Below are 15,471 nucleotides of genomic sequence, written 5' to 3' on the forward strand. Positions count from 1 at the left end.
GCCCGCTGTGCTTCTATGCAGCTTTGTGCTCATGGAAGCAGTGGGTGATGACTGAAATATAGTCCTGGGCTCCTGACTTTGGCCTGGCCCAGCCCTGACTGTTGAGGGCATTTGGAGAGTAAACTAGCAAATGGAGCATATGTTGCTGTCTCTCTCTCTCTCTCTCTCTCCCCCTCTCTTTCTCCCCTTCTGACTTTCAAGTAAAATGGAAATAATAATAATAATAATATACTCATACCTGTCATTGTATCTACCTCTAACACATTTATATGAGTTATAGGCATAGGGAAAAAAAAAAGGAAACAAAACCTAAGTTGCAGAGGAGACCAGATTCTAAAACTGATCTTCCACGTCAGCAGGAACTGTGTTCTAACCACACCTCCATCTGTTGGGCTTTCTGAACATGGGTGATTGGTTACAGTTAAGATTTTGTGTGAGGCTGTTTTCTCCTGTGAAGTCAGGTTGCTTCACTGAGTTGGGCACTGAGCTAGACACCAGTGTGGGGTGATCAGCATTTACCTTAGCTGGCTCGCTGGCACCAGTATCTGGTTTTGTCCAGTAGCACAGGAGCCGACATATTCTTTGTAGAAGGCCAGAGAGTACTTGGCCTTGGCCTTGAAGGCTGCACACAGTCTCTGTTTCCTAGTCTTTAAATATGGCAACTACACCCTGTGTTGTGCAGCAGGCCCTGGAGTTCAGGAGCACATGGGTCCCCCCATCGGCACTCGTGGTGACCCAGCACCAGGCCAGGCGCGTGTGTGCAGGAGAATGTGTTTAGATGCTCACGGTTTCTACAACTTTTTTGCATGATTGAATGAGTTAGAAGACATCTGAGTATTGTTTCACTGATGAAAGCAAACTTCATACCACCTTTTTTCAGAATCCTTATTGCCAGGGACTCTGGCGTGCAGTGCTTTTCCTTAGCTAGAGTGTAAGGAAAATCCTTGTACCAGTCCCCGGGAGCAGAGGCCCCTCCATATAACCGCACGCGGTGCTGACGGGTGACTTCTGCTTGCACAGCTTGGGGTCCTGTCCTGGGCCTTTTGGAAGCCCCATTCCCACTGACCTTTTCCTTTTCCCTTTTTTTTTTTTTTAAGGGTTTATTTATTTGAAAGGCAGAGCTATTGAGAGGCAGAGAGAGAGGGAGAGATCTTCTGTCCACTGTTTCACCCCCCAGATGGCCGCAACAGCTGGAGCTGTGCCGATCCGAAGCCAGGAGCCAGGAGCGTCTTCTGGATCTCCTACACGGGTGCAGGGGCCCAAGGACTTGGGCCATCTTCTACTGCTTTTCCAGGCCACAGCAGAGAGCTGGACTGGAAGAGGAGCAGCTAGGACTTGAACCAGTGTGATATTGGGTGCTGGCACTGCAGGCGGCGGCTTTACCCGCTACGCCACAGCGCCGGCCCCATTGACCCTTTCCTTAAATGGGGTTTGAGTTAACCTGTCGGGAGCTGCAAACATTCTATTTCTTTTATGACAGACTTCTGCACTCAAGTGACTGTTTAAAATTTGTGTTGCCAGACGGTAATAGTATGTATTATGGGCCGCGGAGTGGCATCTAACTCACTCATGTAATGTGTCATGATCAGGTCAGGGTAATGGGAAGGGTCCGTCACCTCAGACACTTTCACCCAGAGTCCCGTCTGCCAGCCACTTTGGAATATTCTGCTCCTGAGCTGTAGACCGTGAGAAGTTAGGCCTCCTGCCAGCCACACCCCTGCGCCTGCGAGCCCTCGTCCCCTGTGCGCTGATCCCAGCGCTCGTGACCGCTGCTCTCCTCTCTGCTTCTCTGACGTCGGCACTTTAGCTTCCACAGATGAGTGCGAACAGGTGGGACACTGTGGAGGGGCAGGGCTCAGCGTGATCCCCTCTGTCCACGGGGTGGAGGACCCTACCTTTGCTTGATCTGCTTGCCTTTGACTTGGAGATTTCACAGACGCTTAACAAGTGAGCCCGTCGCTGAGCCACGCGCGCTGTCCGCCGCCCCGTGTTGCCGCTGCTGCTGTGTGCTCACACACCACATGCCGCTCCTGGGAGCCTCGGGCTCGGGGCTCCAGGGCTGTGTTGGTGCTAGAGTCTTCCCCGACTGGTGGAGATGGAGCGATTTTCCTGCACCTCTGCTCTAACACAGCCACTGCCATCCGACGTCTGCACGAGAGTGGCTCGCCTGCCGCTCACTCCACCTGCACTGGGCCATCTCATCCCAAACAGGAACTCACGATTGTATCTGAAACGACAAGCACGACCAGTGAATGGGAAAGCACAGCAGGCGTTCCAGAGCCTTATTGTTGGAGTGATCACAATTTTTTTTTTAATTTATTTTATTTGAGAGGTAAAGTTACAGGGAGAGAGAGGGGAAGAGATGGAGAGAGGTCTTCCATCCATTGGTTCACTCCCTAATGGCTGCAAAGGCTAGAGCTAAGCAGATCCAAAGTCAGGAGCCAGGAGCTTCTTCTGGGTCTCCCATGTGGGTACAGGGGCCCAAGGACTTGGGCCATCTTCTGCTGATTTTCCAGGCCATAGCAGAGAGCTGGATCAGAAGAAGAGCAGCCAGGACATGAACCAGTGCCCATATGGGATGCTGGCACTGCAGGTGGTGGCTTAGCCACTACACCACAGCGCAGCCCCACAATTTTGTTTTAATGAAATAAGCATGATATCTTCAAAGTGTCTGTTACTTACAAGAGCAGGAGGACAGTAATTAAGTGGGGATTGTGTTTTTTGAAATCTATGAGCCATAAACTTTGAAAATGATGCCTATCTCAGGAAGCAGTGTGTTTATTGAGAGTTTTTGATGTCCTTTCAGAAATAGGTGAGTAGCCAGGACTGGCTTGTCAGTAGGGGCAGCATTTGTGTAAAACACCCCTGGTTCATTAAGAGTCTGTTCTCGCCGGCACACCGGGTTCTAGTCCCAGTCGGGGCGCCGGATTCTGTCCCGGTTGCCCCTCTTCCAGGCCAGCTCTCTGCTATGGCCCGGTAGTGCAGTGGAGGATGGCCCAAGTCCTTGGGCCCTGCACCCCATGGGAGACCAGGAGAAGCACCTGGCTCCTGCCTTCGGATCAGCGCGGTGCGCCGGCCGCAGCGGCCATTGGAGGGTGAACCAACGGCAAAAGGAAGATCTTTCTCTCTGTCTTTCTCTCTCACTGTCCACTCTGCCTGTCAAAAAAACAAAGCAAAACAAAACAAAAAGAGTCTGTTCTGCTCATTGAAACCCTCTCCTGTGCTCAGCAGTCACACACGGTTCAGTAAGACCACTCAGGAGAGTTGCCTTATTTAAACCCACCCCCCAAAAATGCAGTGTGTGTTTGCTTTTTGTTTTTCTGGGATATTTTTTAAAGTTTGCTGTAAGAATTTATCCCCTTATCCACTGGTACTCCTTCCTGCCACCCCACCCCACCCCTATTTTTTGGTAAGATTTGTTTATTTGAAAAGTAGAGTTACAGAGAGGGAAGGAAAGAGGGAGTAAGACAGATCTCCCATCCACTGGTTCATTCCCCAGATGACTACAAAGACTGGGACTGGGCCAGGCCAAAGCCAGGAGCCTGGAACCCTATGCTGGTGTCCCACATTGGTGCAGAGGCCTAAGGACTGGGGCCATTTTCTGCTGCTTTCCTAGGCACAATAGCAAGGAGCTGGATTGGAAATGGAGCAGCCAGGACTCCGGTGCTCATATGGGATGCCTGTGTTGTGGGTGGCAACCTAACCAGCTGTGCCATAGTGCTGGCCCCCTAGCACCCAGGATACTTGCCCTCCCCAGCTTCATGAACCCTTCTGCCTCTTGACACATGTCAAGCCTGCCTGCCTCAAGTCTGAGAATAAACATGCCACAGATGCCAGGAAGGGGTCTTGGGATCCTTGCTTCTAAGTTGGTCAATTCTGCTAGGCAGGTGCATTTTTTTCATTTTAGGAAAAAGGAGATTGTGCTGCCCTCTTTTTTTTAATTTATTTTTTAACTTTTATTTGATGAATATAAATTTCCAATGTACAGCTTATGGATTACAATGGCTTCCCCCTCCCATAACTTCCCTCCCACCCGCAACCCTCCCCTCTCCCGCTTGCCCTCTTACAACTCCTGTTGAGAGACGGAACCAGAAGGAGCATTCATTAGATCACGCACAGAGGAAGAGAGAAACAAACTCACTGAGAGAGCAAGCCTTCCGAGGCCCTGCGGCCGAGCCCCTCTTGAAGAACAAGGCTGTGCCGATGTCAGTGTGGATGCGCTCACCTTCTTAGAAGCTTCTTGGCCAAGACCAGCTTTGAAAACAGAGGGGCCTAAGAGGCGCTGGCTGCCGGGCTCATTTGGGAGCCTGTGTCAGAAGCAGCGGGCACAGGTGACGATGGCTAGCTGTCATTTGCGAGAGAAAACGCAGGAAAAGTAGAGCCGCATCCAAGTTTCTGGTCTGTAAACTTGTGAGCACCGTTGAGCTGTGAAGACATCTCAATATAAAACGAGTTGGAAAATATTTGTAAGATGAGAGATCACAATGATGTTTGGCCTGCACCCTTCTAACTGGTATTTGAAGGCGCACCTCGGTGTATTTTTAGACCTCCAACTGACTTCCTCCACCAAGTTCCACTTTTGTGCCACAAGCCTAGCACAGAAGCAGCTGTGGTCCTGTCTCATTCCACTTTACTTCTTGATGCATTCCTGAATCCGGAGAATCACCGGGAAGAAACTGGGAGATGCACTCGTACTGGAAGCAAACCAGCCAGCTCTCATGGGCTCAGCACGCCACCCCAGCTGCTCACTGCCGTCAGGGAACCCCTCAGCTTGTGCGGCCCTCAGAGACACAGGGCGGTGATAAAATGAAACTGCCCCATTTCCTCAGGGTTAGGGCTCTCAGAGAAATATAACTCAGATCTTAGACGATTTAGGACACTTTTCAATGGAATATTTTGGAATAAAGTCTGGTATCAGTGTTTTCCGGGTGTCATTTTCCCAAACTCTCGGTTTTTACATTTTACCTTTCAAAACTCAATTAGAATGTGTGCATGAGTGTGTGAATGTGTGTGTATGAGTGGGTGTGTGTATGAGAGTGTGCGTGAGTGTGTGCACACACATACATACACAGTGTGTGTTGTACCTGCAAGCCAAACTGAGAAAAGGAGACACAAGGCTGCTCCCCTGAGCATGTTGGGGTCTGGAGCCTTTGAGTTTTCTTAGGCTGGTTTCATGTTCCCATTCTCCTGCACGATGCCATGACCATCCTCTTCCCAGCTCTTTGGCTCCCTTGCCACCCCCAGCCCCTGTGGAATGGTAATTGACCAAGTGGAGGGGCTCCGTTTCCAGCTCAGCCCTCTCGCTGCGCGGGCCCCCCGTGTGTGGATGGCGTGTGGGGGTGACTGCATACCTGTGCTGGCTCCCCCCTTCCTTTCCTCCCAGTGTTTGCCAGATTGTGCCCCTCTGGCATGTCCCTTACCTCTGCCTAAGCACTCGTGTGACTCAAATAGAATTGTTACCTTGCACACTTGATTGAAAGCCCAAAGAGGCTTCAGGTTGTTGTTGTTTTTTCTCCAGCTTGAGCAGTGTCTGCCAGTTTCTGATTTTCCTGCTTTTGTATTAACCAGAATTCCTTTAACGTTCTGTTGCTCGAGTAAGACCGCACACTGGTTGGGGCAGTGGCCAGTGTTGTTACAGGGGTCTAGGGCTTGCTCGAGCTGGAGCGTTGTCTTCCAGCTGCCTTCTGATTGAGACCTTAGAACAAGGGAAATCCACGCTGAGTTGCTGGGTTCTCACCTCACTCTGGCTGTGGCTCCATGCACAGGGCACGCTCCATGTGGACCTTCTAGCCCCGCCCCTTTCCCTTCTCTGGAATTACATGGGGTCAAGAGCTTGACCCTCCCCTGCCACTTGATAAAGGAGTGTCTTAGATGAGTTTATTTCAGTTTCTTTTTTTTTTTTTTTTTTGACAGGCAGAGTGGATAGTGAGAGAGAGAGACAGAGAGAAAGGTCTTCCTTTTGCCGTTGGTTCACCCTCCAATGGCCGCCGCGGTAGGCGCGCTGCGGCCGGCGCACCGCGCTGTTCCGATGGCAGGAGCCAGGTGCTTCTCCTGGTCTCCCATGGGGTGCAGGGCCCAAGCACTTGGGCCATCCTCCACTGCACTCCCTGGCCACAGCAGAGAGCTGGCCTGGAAGAGGGGCAACCGGGACAGGATCGGTGCCCCGACCGGGACTAGAACCCGGTGTGCCGGCGCCGCAAGGCGGAGGATTAGCCTGTTGAGCCACGGCGCCGGCTATTTCAGTTTCTTAAACCCTGGTTTCCTCACCTATAAACTGAGGAGCATAGCTATGCAGATAGGAGTGACATTAATCATGATATGGATGTAAAGAGGGCGTGAAACCAGCACTCAGTAAATGGTAGTGGCTCTTACTATTATGACAAAGTTAGAGTTGTTTTTGCACTTTACAAAGTATTGTTAGACTGAATTTTTTTAATGTCCGTTTGTTTTAATGAAGTAACTGAGCCTACAAACTTTCCTTACTCAGTGTTCGGAGAGCAACCAGAGTCAGCAGCATGCTAGTGGTAGGGAAATGTTGTGGACATTCTAGCTCTAATCTATCAACTGGACCCACTGACCGACCTCGAGGACCGCTTGTCCATGAACACCACCAACCTCCATGGATGTGGTGTTCATTATGTTTTAGACCATGTTGTCTTAGATTATAGGTGGATGAAACGGAATCTCTTAGACTGAGTCATTTTGGGAGAGACTTCTTGAAAACACAAAAACTAAATGTTAGAGTTTTGCAACCATCTACTGTTTTTGGGTGTAGGTGAGGTAGGTTAGCCAGTGGTTTGGATTTGGAGCTCAGTTTATTTTTTTCAACAGACCGTTATTGAAGCATTAAAAATACTGCTGAATTCCCAGTTACTGTCTCAAAAGGAAATGTATGAGATTGGAGGAACAAAGAGTTTGAAGTAACAAAATACAAGATCAAATCTATAGGAATTCATGAAACCCTATCATGCAGGTCCATTGGTTTCATAAAATTTTTAAAGTCTGGCTCTAGATGTTCTAACTTCTAAACCAGGTTTTCTATTTATTAAAAAAAAAAAAACCATGGAAAGTATATAATATCTGTAGTACCCTGTATGAATATAAATGTTCTTCCCAAGTTTCCATAGATGGCGTTGGTTGTGTCTGGTAATTGGATACAATTAAATGTTATATAAATTTTCAGTAATATACCAAAAATATAGAGTGCAAAAATAAAAATTCCACTTTCTTTTTGTTCCAGGTTCTCTGGGAGATGCTAACAAGGGAGGTCCCCTTTAAAGGTTTGGAAGGATTACAAGTAGCTTGGCTTGTAGTGGAAAAAAACGAGGTAAGACTACATTTCTCCATTCAGGTACATAGATCAGAAAACAGTATTGGGGTTTTGCAAAAGACTTTTTCATCTTCTTCAAATTGAAAGTAAGTTCACGCTTATGGAAAGATTAGCAGTAGGAGCTAACACAAAGGGTCAAAGTGATGTTATTCCTCATGAATGGGCCCTTTACATCTAATTGTTGCAGCCTCACGTCGTGATGCTGTAGATCAAAAGTTGTACAAGTACTGTACTAGTTTCTCAGTCTCAATTGTAAAACCTAGGGGTTTGTTCTTAGTGATGAAAGAAGCCATTGCGTCCCAGGTAGGGGAACAGTTTAACTCCATCTCCCGCGTTTAGGACGTCTTTTTTACTGGCCGGGAGTTGATACAGCTGTAAGAGACCTTCAGCTACTTCAACTTACCTCTCCCAGCAGGAGTCACTAGAGTACAAGAAACTGTCGCTTAGATGAGAATTTCAAAAATAAAAGAAGAAAAAATAGTTTCAAAAAAGGGGAAAATGACAGTTTTGCCACCTACGTTGAGCACCACATTGAAGATGAGCTGCTCTCTGGAATTGGCGAGGCAGTGGCGTAACTGTGCGCTTCTTCATGCAGAGCCTTTCCATTTCAAAAGGACTTCAGTGGCGTAAACACCGTTGGTGCTGTGTCCCCAGCCTCGCTTTTCTTCTTCCCACAAATTGAGGCTCTCAGTTAGTTGGACCTATGAGCCTACATCAGAGACCATGGCACATTCATATCAAAGAGAGCAACTACATTTTGAAAGGTTTAAAATCGTGACTGAAACGCACAGCCATGGAAATTCTCAGCATAAGGACGAAGCATCCATCTGAAGGTATTAGGAGACCTTGGAGCCCGTCGCGGGGGCATGTGGTTGTCTTTGCGACGGGAGGCCGCTCTGTTTCCGGGTCTTGCCCAGGCCCTGCAGGAAGGGTAAGAGTGCAACGTCAGGTTATAAAATAATTTGCAAAACGATGACTAGGTAAAGGTACTCCCTTTTTTATGCCTTGAAAGAACTCGAGTGATCTGCCCCGCAGTCTGAGTGCAGGGTCAAGCTGGGTTAAGTGCAAAGCCGCTCTTGACCAGGAGACCAGAGCTCCAGCCTTTCCATGGCACGGTCCAGCCTCACCTTGCTGATTTGTCCTCCGATGCTTCGGGAATGGGTGGGATGTTGATGATCGCCGAGCCTGATGGGAGAGAGCTGCCACTTCACAGAGCAGAAGAAGGTGCCCTACTCCTGTGTCACGTTTAATTGGCTGTGAGAGTCAGTCCTGGCACGCTATTAAATAAGGGCGCACCCACAGGGCGACTGATACTTTCCCGGTAGGAGGGCCCCCATGTTTCCGTTCTGTTTTCTGTCGCCCATGAGATGGTGAGATGTTTGGTCCTGGCCTTACAGTGAAGAGACCTGGTGACCTCTTGTTGGCCCTGGTGCAGGACACTCGGTATAACCTCTCCCGGCTGCACCATTCAAGACAAACGAGCAGGGAGGTTTGCTTTCTAAAGTACTAACAGGACCCTCCAGTAGGTAGAAGACAGAACAACTGGTATTTTAAAACGGGATTTTATCCAAAGGATAGCAGAGGCCATATTCTTCCCAGTCTCCATTTAAATAACTGATGGCACATTCACACCCTCAGGAAGGCGTTTTAGATATGTCCATAGCCAAGTACTGCGGTGGTCTCTTCTTGTTAACTTGTTAAAGTGCAGTAGTGATAGGCCAACAGAAATTTACAAAAATATTCCCAAGAATCCTGTGGACCCCTCCAGCGGCCACCCCATCTGGTGCCATCCTAGATAACCGCAGTCTAGGGCTCGGCACGGGGCGCTCAGAGGGAGCGTCCTCCCCAGGCCGGGTTCAGCAGTTAAGATTGCTCTGTGCATCTATGGGAAGAGGAATCCTTTCTCAAAGTTGTATCTGGAGCTCTTTGTTTCCAAACCCTAAATGAGATCTTTAAACACTCATTTTCTCTCTAATACTCCATCTTAATCAAAACTAGATTCCTACAGCACTGCTAATCTTTACAAAGTAAGCAGTGAGCCAACACCAAGAACCTTTTTCTGGAATAGGTGTGCCTGTTTGCTCTCACCACTGCCAGGAAGCTCACTTAGTACCCTTCAGAACGTTCTGGCGGGATAATTTCCGATTTTTATGAATCCTTAGCAAAGAACAAGTTTTATTTTAAGGCACCTTGAAACTTTCATAAAACTTAACCCACAACTCTTGACTATACTTTAGAAGATAACAACTTAAACATAATTTTTACATGTTATACAGAAAATGATGCAAAAAAGAATAGGATCTTTAAAAAAACGCCTGATTCACTGACTGGGAAGTATGTTCATTATAAATATGAAACTTTTATTCTAAAACATTTATGTTTTAAATAGTGTTGCAAACCTGGTGTTAAGATCTGGTCATTTCAGAATGTTTTAATGCAATAGGAATGCTCACAGTTATGTAATCAGGACTTAAATACTTTGGATTCTATTTTAAAGTACTTTTAACACACCAAAATAATTCCTTACATAAAGTGTCTGGGTCTAGATTTAACTGGTATTTGACCATGTCAGATTATTTTAAATAAGTGTCTCTTGGTATGATATCTCAGTGCTGGTATCTAAAAAGTTTCCTAATAAGAAAAGATGACAGAAATGATCATTCATATTCAGCCTGTCCCCATTTCAGTTCTTAGGAAAATGAGGAGATGAAGTTATATTTTTTAAAAAATTACACTTCCAAAAACTCATTACTTTTAATTACACATGGAGAACATTCAGTTGCATGATTGCAGTTACAACCTGTTTTATTAGTTTATATCTCCCAACCATCTTTTATATTTTAAAAAAGAAAATAAATGCCTCATTTTTCTTTTGACCTTCATCAAAAGGCTTGCAGTTCACATTACAGTAAAACGATAGCATAGGCTAATACATCTTGCTCTGTTCTGTGAAATCATAAGACTGGAAGTTAAATGCACCTTTAATTTGGAGAGTGTTGTTTTGCTTCTGAGCTTGCTTGTGTTTTGGTTTTAAGATTTATCTGTACCAAATATAGATTGTCAGTTTCCTTGCCAAGGCAACTGTTTTTGTAGTTTTACATGTAGCCTCCCCTAAATCCAGCTAAGCTCAGTTTTTTTATTTGCAAAACTTCTTCGGCAGACACTACTGTGGGATAACACTTCTCAGTCCCTCTTAGTACGGCAGCACTCAGCTCGCCACGCCCCGTGCTGTCTCTGTAACAACGGTGTTAACCCCCCTTCTCACCCCTGAAGGGAATCCAGAGGGAACACAGCCTCCCTACGCTCATTACAAGTCAATGCGGTGCTGTAACTGCAATACAAGGGGCAAGCAACTAAAACGTGTTTTGCAGTGCGCACATGCTCAGGCAGGACCATGCTAGAGGAGATGACCGAGCAGTTAGTTGTAGGTGTTTGCTCTTCTGCAAACACAACCTGATTGAGCTGGGTATCTTAATGACTCCAGTAACAAAAGCAGTACTGTTAACGGTGACATTTTCCAGATGCCTTGGTGAAGTTATCAATAATGTAAAAATCAGTCCACCTTTGATTTGTCCCATGGCTGCATACTCGGGAAGTCCAGCAGACTTTCAAACTGTTCAAGAAGCACTTTGTGTTTATCTGTAAGGCAGAGTTCGATTGTAGGCCCAGACAACCCCACACCTCATGGTTTGCTTGTTTTACTTCCATGAGTGCACGTGGGGCATTTGAAATTGGATGGGGAGCAAGAATTCTTGATCATGGAGAGCTTCGTTTATTGAAGGATGTCTAGGCTTCTGACCTTCTCTCTTTAAATGCCAGTTCCAGCTCTTCATCCTTCAAACAAACAAAATTGCCCCTGCAGAACAGCTCTACGTGAACGCCTCCTACTGTTAGAGCAGGACGGCCCCAGGTGGTAATTCATGTGCTCTCAGGTCCTTACAGAATAGAGATTGACCAAAACAGGGCCATGACAAGTCATCCATTGAGAATGGCTTCTTTACCAACAAGAAAATGCACAGTTCTTTCGAATCATGTCTGTGATCTGGGCTGAAGATGTTTTCAGAGTTGTATACCTGTCGTCAAAGCTAATGCGGTTCCCTAGTTACCTGGCCTGTTTGCATGTGTCATGAGTTGCCTGTAACAGTACAGGGATGGATTTGCGGTTTCAGATTTAGAACCTGAGTTCCAACTTGCCCTCCTCCTGCTGAGGCTTCTTTTAGACATGATTCTATGTCTTGCTACATTTGTTTATGCCAAACCTGACTTCTCCATGCACTGGAAAAGAGAGTCCTTAGATACTAGGAATTACAAATCCAAATATAAATGCCATCCCATCTTGTATTGATCCCTGGGAGCTATAAAGTTGACACCTTGTTTATGCTCTTAAGTTTTCTCTTAAGAAGAAAGAGCCCTCCCATGCGTTTCCTTGACTTCATGTGTCGATCCGTGTGTTTCAGTGTTTGTTTTTCCTTCTCTCTCATAGAGATTAACCATTCCCAGCAGTTGCCCCAGAAGTTTTGCTGAACTGTTACACCAGTGTTGGGAAGCTGATGCCAAGGTATGTAGAGTGACACTTTGGAGGGTGTGGGGGGCCTACAGTAATGAAATTTCACCTGTTAGTGTGGCTGTTCGTTTGGTTTTTTTTTTTGTTTTTTGTTTTTGTTTTTGTTTTTTTTGACAGGCAGAGTTAGAGAGAGACAGAGAGAAAGGTCTTCCTTCTGTTGGTTCACTCCCCAAATGGCCACTACGGCCGGTGCTGCGCCGAACCGAAGCCAGGAGCCAGGTGCTTCCTCCTGGTCTCCGACACAGGTGCAGGCGCCCAAGCACTTGGGCCATCCTCCACTGCCTTCCCAGGCCACAGCAGAGAGCCAGACTGGAAGAGGAGCAACCAGGACTAGAACCCAGGGTGCTGGCACTGCAGGCGGAGGATTAGCCTAGTGAGCCGCGAAGCCGGCCCTGTGGCTGTTTGCTTTTAAAATTGGGGGTAGTTCACTCCATTACAAAGCAAGCAAACCAAGCCAGGTCACAGCTCCCGGTCGCTGCATGTTGAGACGCAGCGTGGAGGCTTGTGTGGACATCTGCTCTTCACGTCTCCTGGGATTCACTGCAGACTCACAGCACTCTCTGGTGTTCTGGCCTCAGTAAAAGTAATTTTGTTCTGTTTTTTTGGTTTTTTTTGTTTGTTTGTTTTTGACAGGCAGAGTGGACAGTGAGAGAGAGAGACAGAGAGAAAGGTCTTCCTTTTGCGTTGGTTCACCCTCCAATGGCCGCTGCGGCCGGCGCACCACGCTGATCCGAAGGCAGGAGCCAGGTGCTTCTCCTGGTCTCCCATGGGGTGCAGGGCCCAAGCACTTGGGCCATCCTCCACTGCACTCCCTGGCCACAGAAGAGCGCTGGCCTGGAAGAGGGGCAACCGGGACAGAATCCGGCGCCCCGACCGGGACTAGAACCTGTGTGCCGGCGACTCTAGGCAGAGGACTAGCCTGTTGAGCCACAGTGCCGGCCTTGTTCTGTTTTTAATCTTGAGTAATAACCTTGCACCTCTATGTTACAAAATGACCAGCACACAGTACTTATGTGGCAGGCACCGTTCCAGTAACTGTGTGTATATTAGCTCATTTATTCCTGAGATCCACTCTTCAAAATAGGTGCTGTTGTTATGCTCATTTTGCAGATGGAGAAACAAGGCACACAGAGGTTAAGTAAGGAGCCCAGGGCCACAGGGCTCATAAATGGCGGGGTTGGACATGAACCCACACAGTCTGGCACGAGTCTCTGCTCTTAGCCACTCCGCTGCGTTGCCGTTCTCCCCCAGGAGCAGGCAGAGGTAGCACTTCTAGAGGCTCTGGATATGTGCTCCCTGTCCAGTTTCCCTGGGGTTTCTGAGCCATCACAGTGGAGTTGGAGAAATTCCAGCACTTAAGCTTTCATGTGGTTATCATATTTGAGCATGAATGGCCCATTTCCTTTCCCTACAAAGATCATTTGAAAAAGACTTGCATACATACGGAAATATTTACAGATAAAATGATAGGGTAGTCTTGGATTCACTTCAAAATAAAGTGAAGGGAAATGCATGATGGTACAGATTACACAAGATGGGCCATGGTAATTTTTGAAGCTGAGTGATAGGTATATGGAGGTTTGCGATGTTTTCTCTCCACTTTTGGGTATGTGTGGAATTTTCCCTAATAAACGGTTACAACAATGAAAAGTATTCTCACAAATTAAGCGTTAGACTAAGAGAGCAATTACGCTCAAGAAAAGAACCAAAACTTTATCATTCAAAATTGTCTGGTTCTTCGTGGAGATAAAGGTATCACAACGGACCTTTTAAAAATAAGAGACCAGAAAAGGAAGCCTACAGAATGGGCTTTCTTCCTTAATTTGATCCCAGTTGCAGTCTTACACCCAAGAAGAATGGATGCTGATACCATACAGTATCATACAGCCATACAGTATCATACAGCCATACAGCATGGCTCTTCAGTGGGAAGACCTCAGAAGCCTCCGGGGAGGATGTGGACTGTGTTAGTGTAACACAGAAGCTCTGCTGACGCATCACATCCAGTGACTGCTTCTGTGTCCCAGCGTGGTGTCCTGCACTGAGTGCAGCCAGGGACACAGGCAGGGACACGGGCAGGGACATGCTCCTGTCGTCCCACATGCCCTGGCGTGGCCTGGAGGAGTTGGTTGCCGTTCTCCCTGGCTGCGTCCATTTTGCCTTTGCCCTGATGACCTGCACCCTCAATCTTTGCCTTCATTCCTATTCATCAGATTCCCTTTACCTTTTTGAAAGTTGAGTACTGTGTTTACTTAGTGTTATTTATAAAAGTATTTATTTTATTTGAGAAGCAGAGAGAGACAGGGAAACAGACAGAGCTCCCATCCAGTAGTTCACTTCCCAAATATCCACAATAGCCTAGGCCAACAGACTAGGCCAGGTCCAGGCCAAGAGCCACTAACTCCACCTGAGTCTCCCATGTGGGCCGCAATGATCCAACTACTTGAGTCATCACTTGCTGTCTCCCAAGGTGAACATTAGCAGGAAGCTGGAATTAGGAGTAGAACTGGGACTCAAAGCCAGGCACCCTAACATGGGACTCTGGTGTCCCAACCAGCAGCTTACTTGCTAAGCCAAACACTCACCCCTTACTTAATATTTTTTTAAAAAATACTTATTTACTTGAAAGGCAGAGTTACAGAGAGAGAGAGAGAGAGACAGAGACAGACAGAAGTCTTCCATATACTGGTTTGCTCCCCAAATGGCTGCGGTGGTCAGGGCTGGGCCAGGCCAAAGCCAGGAGGCAGGAGCTTCATCTGGGTCTCCCACATGGGTGCAGGGGCCCAAGCACTTGGGCCATCCTCCGCTGCTTTTCCAGGCCTTGAGCAGGGAGCTGGATCAGAAGTAGAGCAGCCAGTGCCCTTATGGGGTGCCAGCATCGCAGTTGGTGGCTTTACTTACCATGTCACACCACCAGCCCCTTAGTACTGTTTTTATTAAAGAATTATACATACTTTTTAGCTGTGTTAGTATTTTTATTTAGAGTCATTATTATGTTTATTGGCACTGTATAATAAAGTTGCATATAATAAAGTCTGTCCTACCCCTGTATAGACCCTGTTTTTAGTGTAGGATTTTGCAGAGCTGGAGATGTTTAGGCATTAAAGAGAAATGCCTGCAGTTTGCGACTAATCCAGTACAAAGTGTAAGCAGACGTCTGCAGACTTGCTTTAAAACACTCAATTTCTACTGTGAAAATAGCATCATACTACCCTTTCCCTAATCTTGCAACCGTCTTATGTCCAGTATGACATATAGAGTAAGTTTGATATTTTTTTCCTGAGATTTAAAGGAAAATTTTGCCTGAAATAATTTGCATTGAATTAGATTGCTACAACTACATCCATACTTGTAACTACATTTCAGTATGCAAAGCAGTTGTTAAATGTCTTAGTGGGGAACTTGGTACTAATAATTACAGTTCTGAGGATGTACATGTGAGGTGGTGTAAATCTCACTCCAGTGTTAGAGCCATGGAGTCAGCGTGTCCTTTACATGGAGTGGGCTGACGCTTCTTTAAGGCCAAAGGCATCTTTTGTTCCTGCAGTGAAACATACAAAGTTCAAGATTGGTTTTT

At 46.9% G+C, this 15,471-nt stretch overlaps 1 protein-coding gene across 3 annotated transcripts in view; it reads left to right on the forward strand.

Moving 5' to 3' along the window:
* MAP3K20 (mitogen-activated protein kinase kinase kinase 20) overlaps window positions 1-15,471 on the forward strand; it is a 178,746-nt gene that overhangs the window by 102,660 nt on the left and 60,615 nt on the right. For all 3 annotated transcript variants that reach the window (XM_062187850.1, XM_062187870.1, XM_062187859.1), the window contains exons 8-9: window positions 7,241-7,327; window positions 11,814-11,888. In XM_062187850.1, coding sequence (XP_062043834.1) covers window positions 7,241-7,327; window positions 11,814-11,888 — 162 coding nt within the window. The remainder of the gene's footprint in view (window positions 1-7,240; window positions 7,328-11,813; window positions 11,889-15,471) is intronic.

Source organism: Lepus europaeus, chromosome 1 (genome assembly GCF_033115175.1).
Source record: "Lepus europaeus isolate LE1 chromosome 1, mLepTim1.pri, whole genome shotgun sequence".
Classification (NCBI taxonomy): domain Eukaryota; kingdom Metazoa; phylum Chordata; class Mammalia; order Lagomorpha; family Leporidae; genus Lepus; species Lepus europaeus.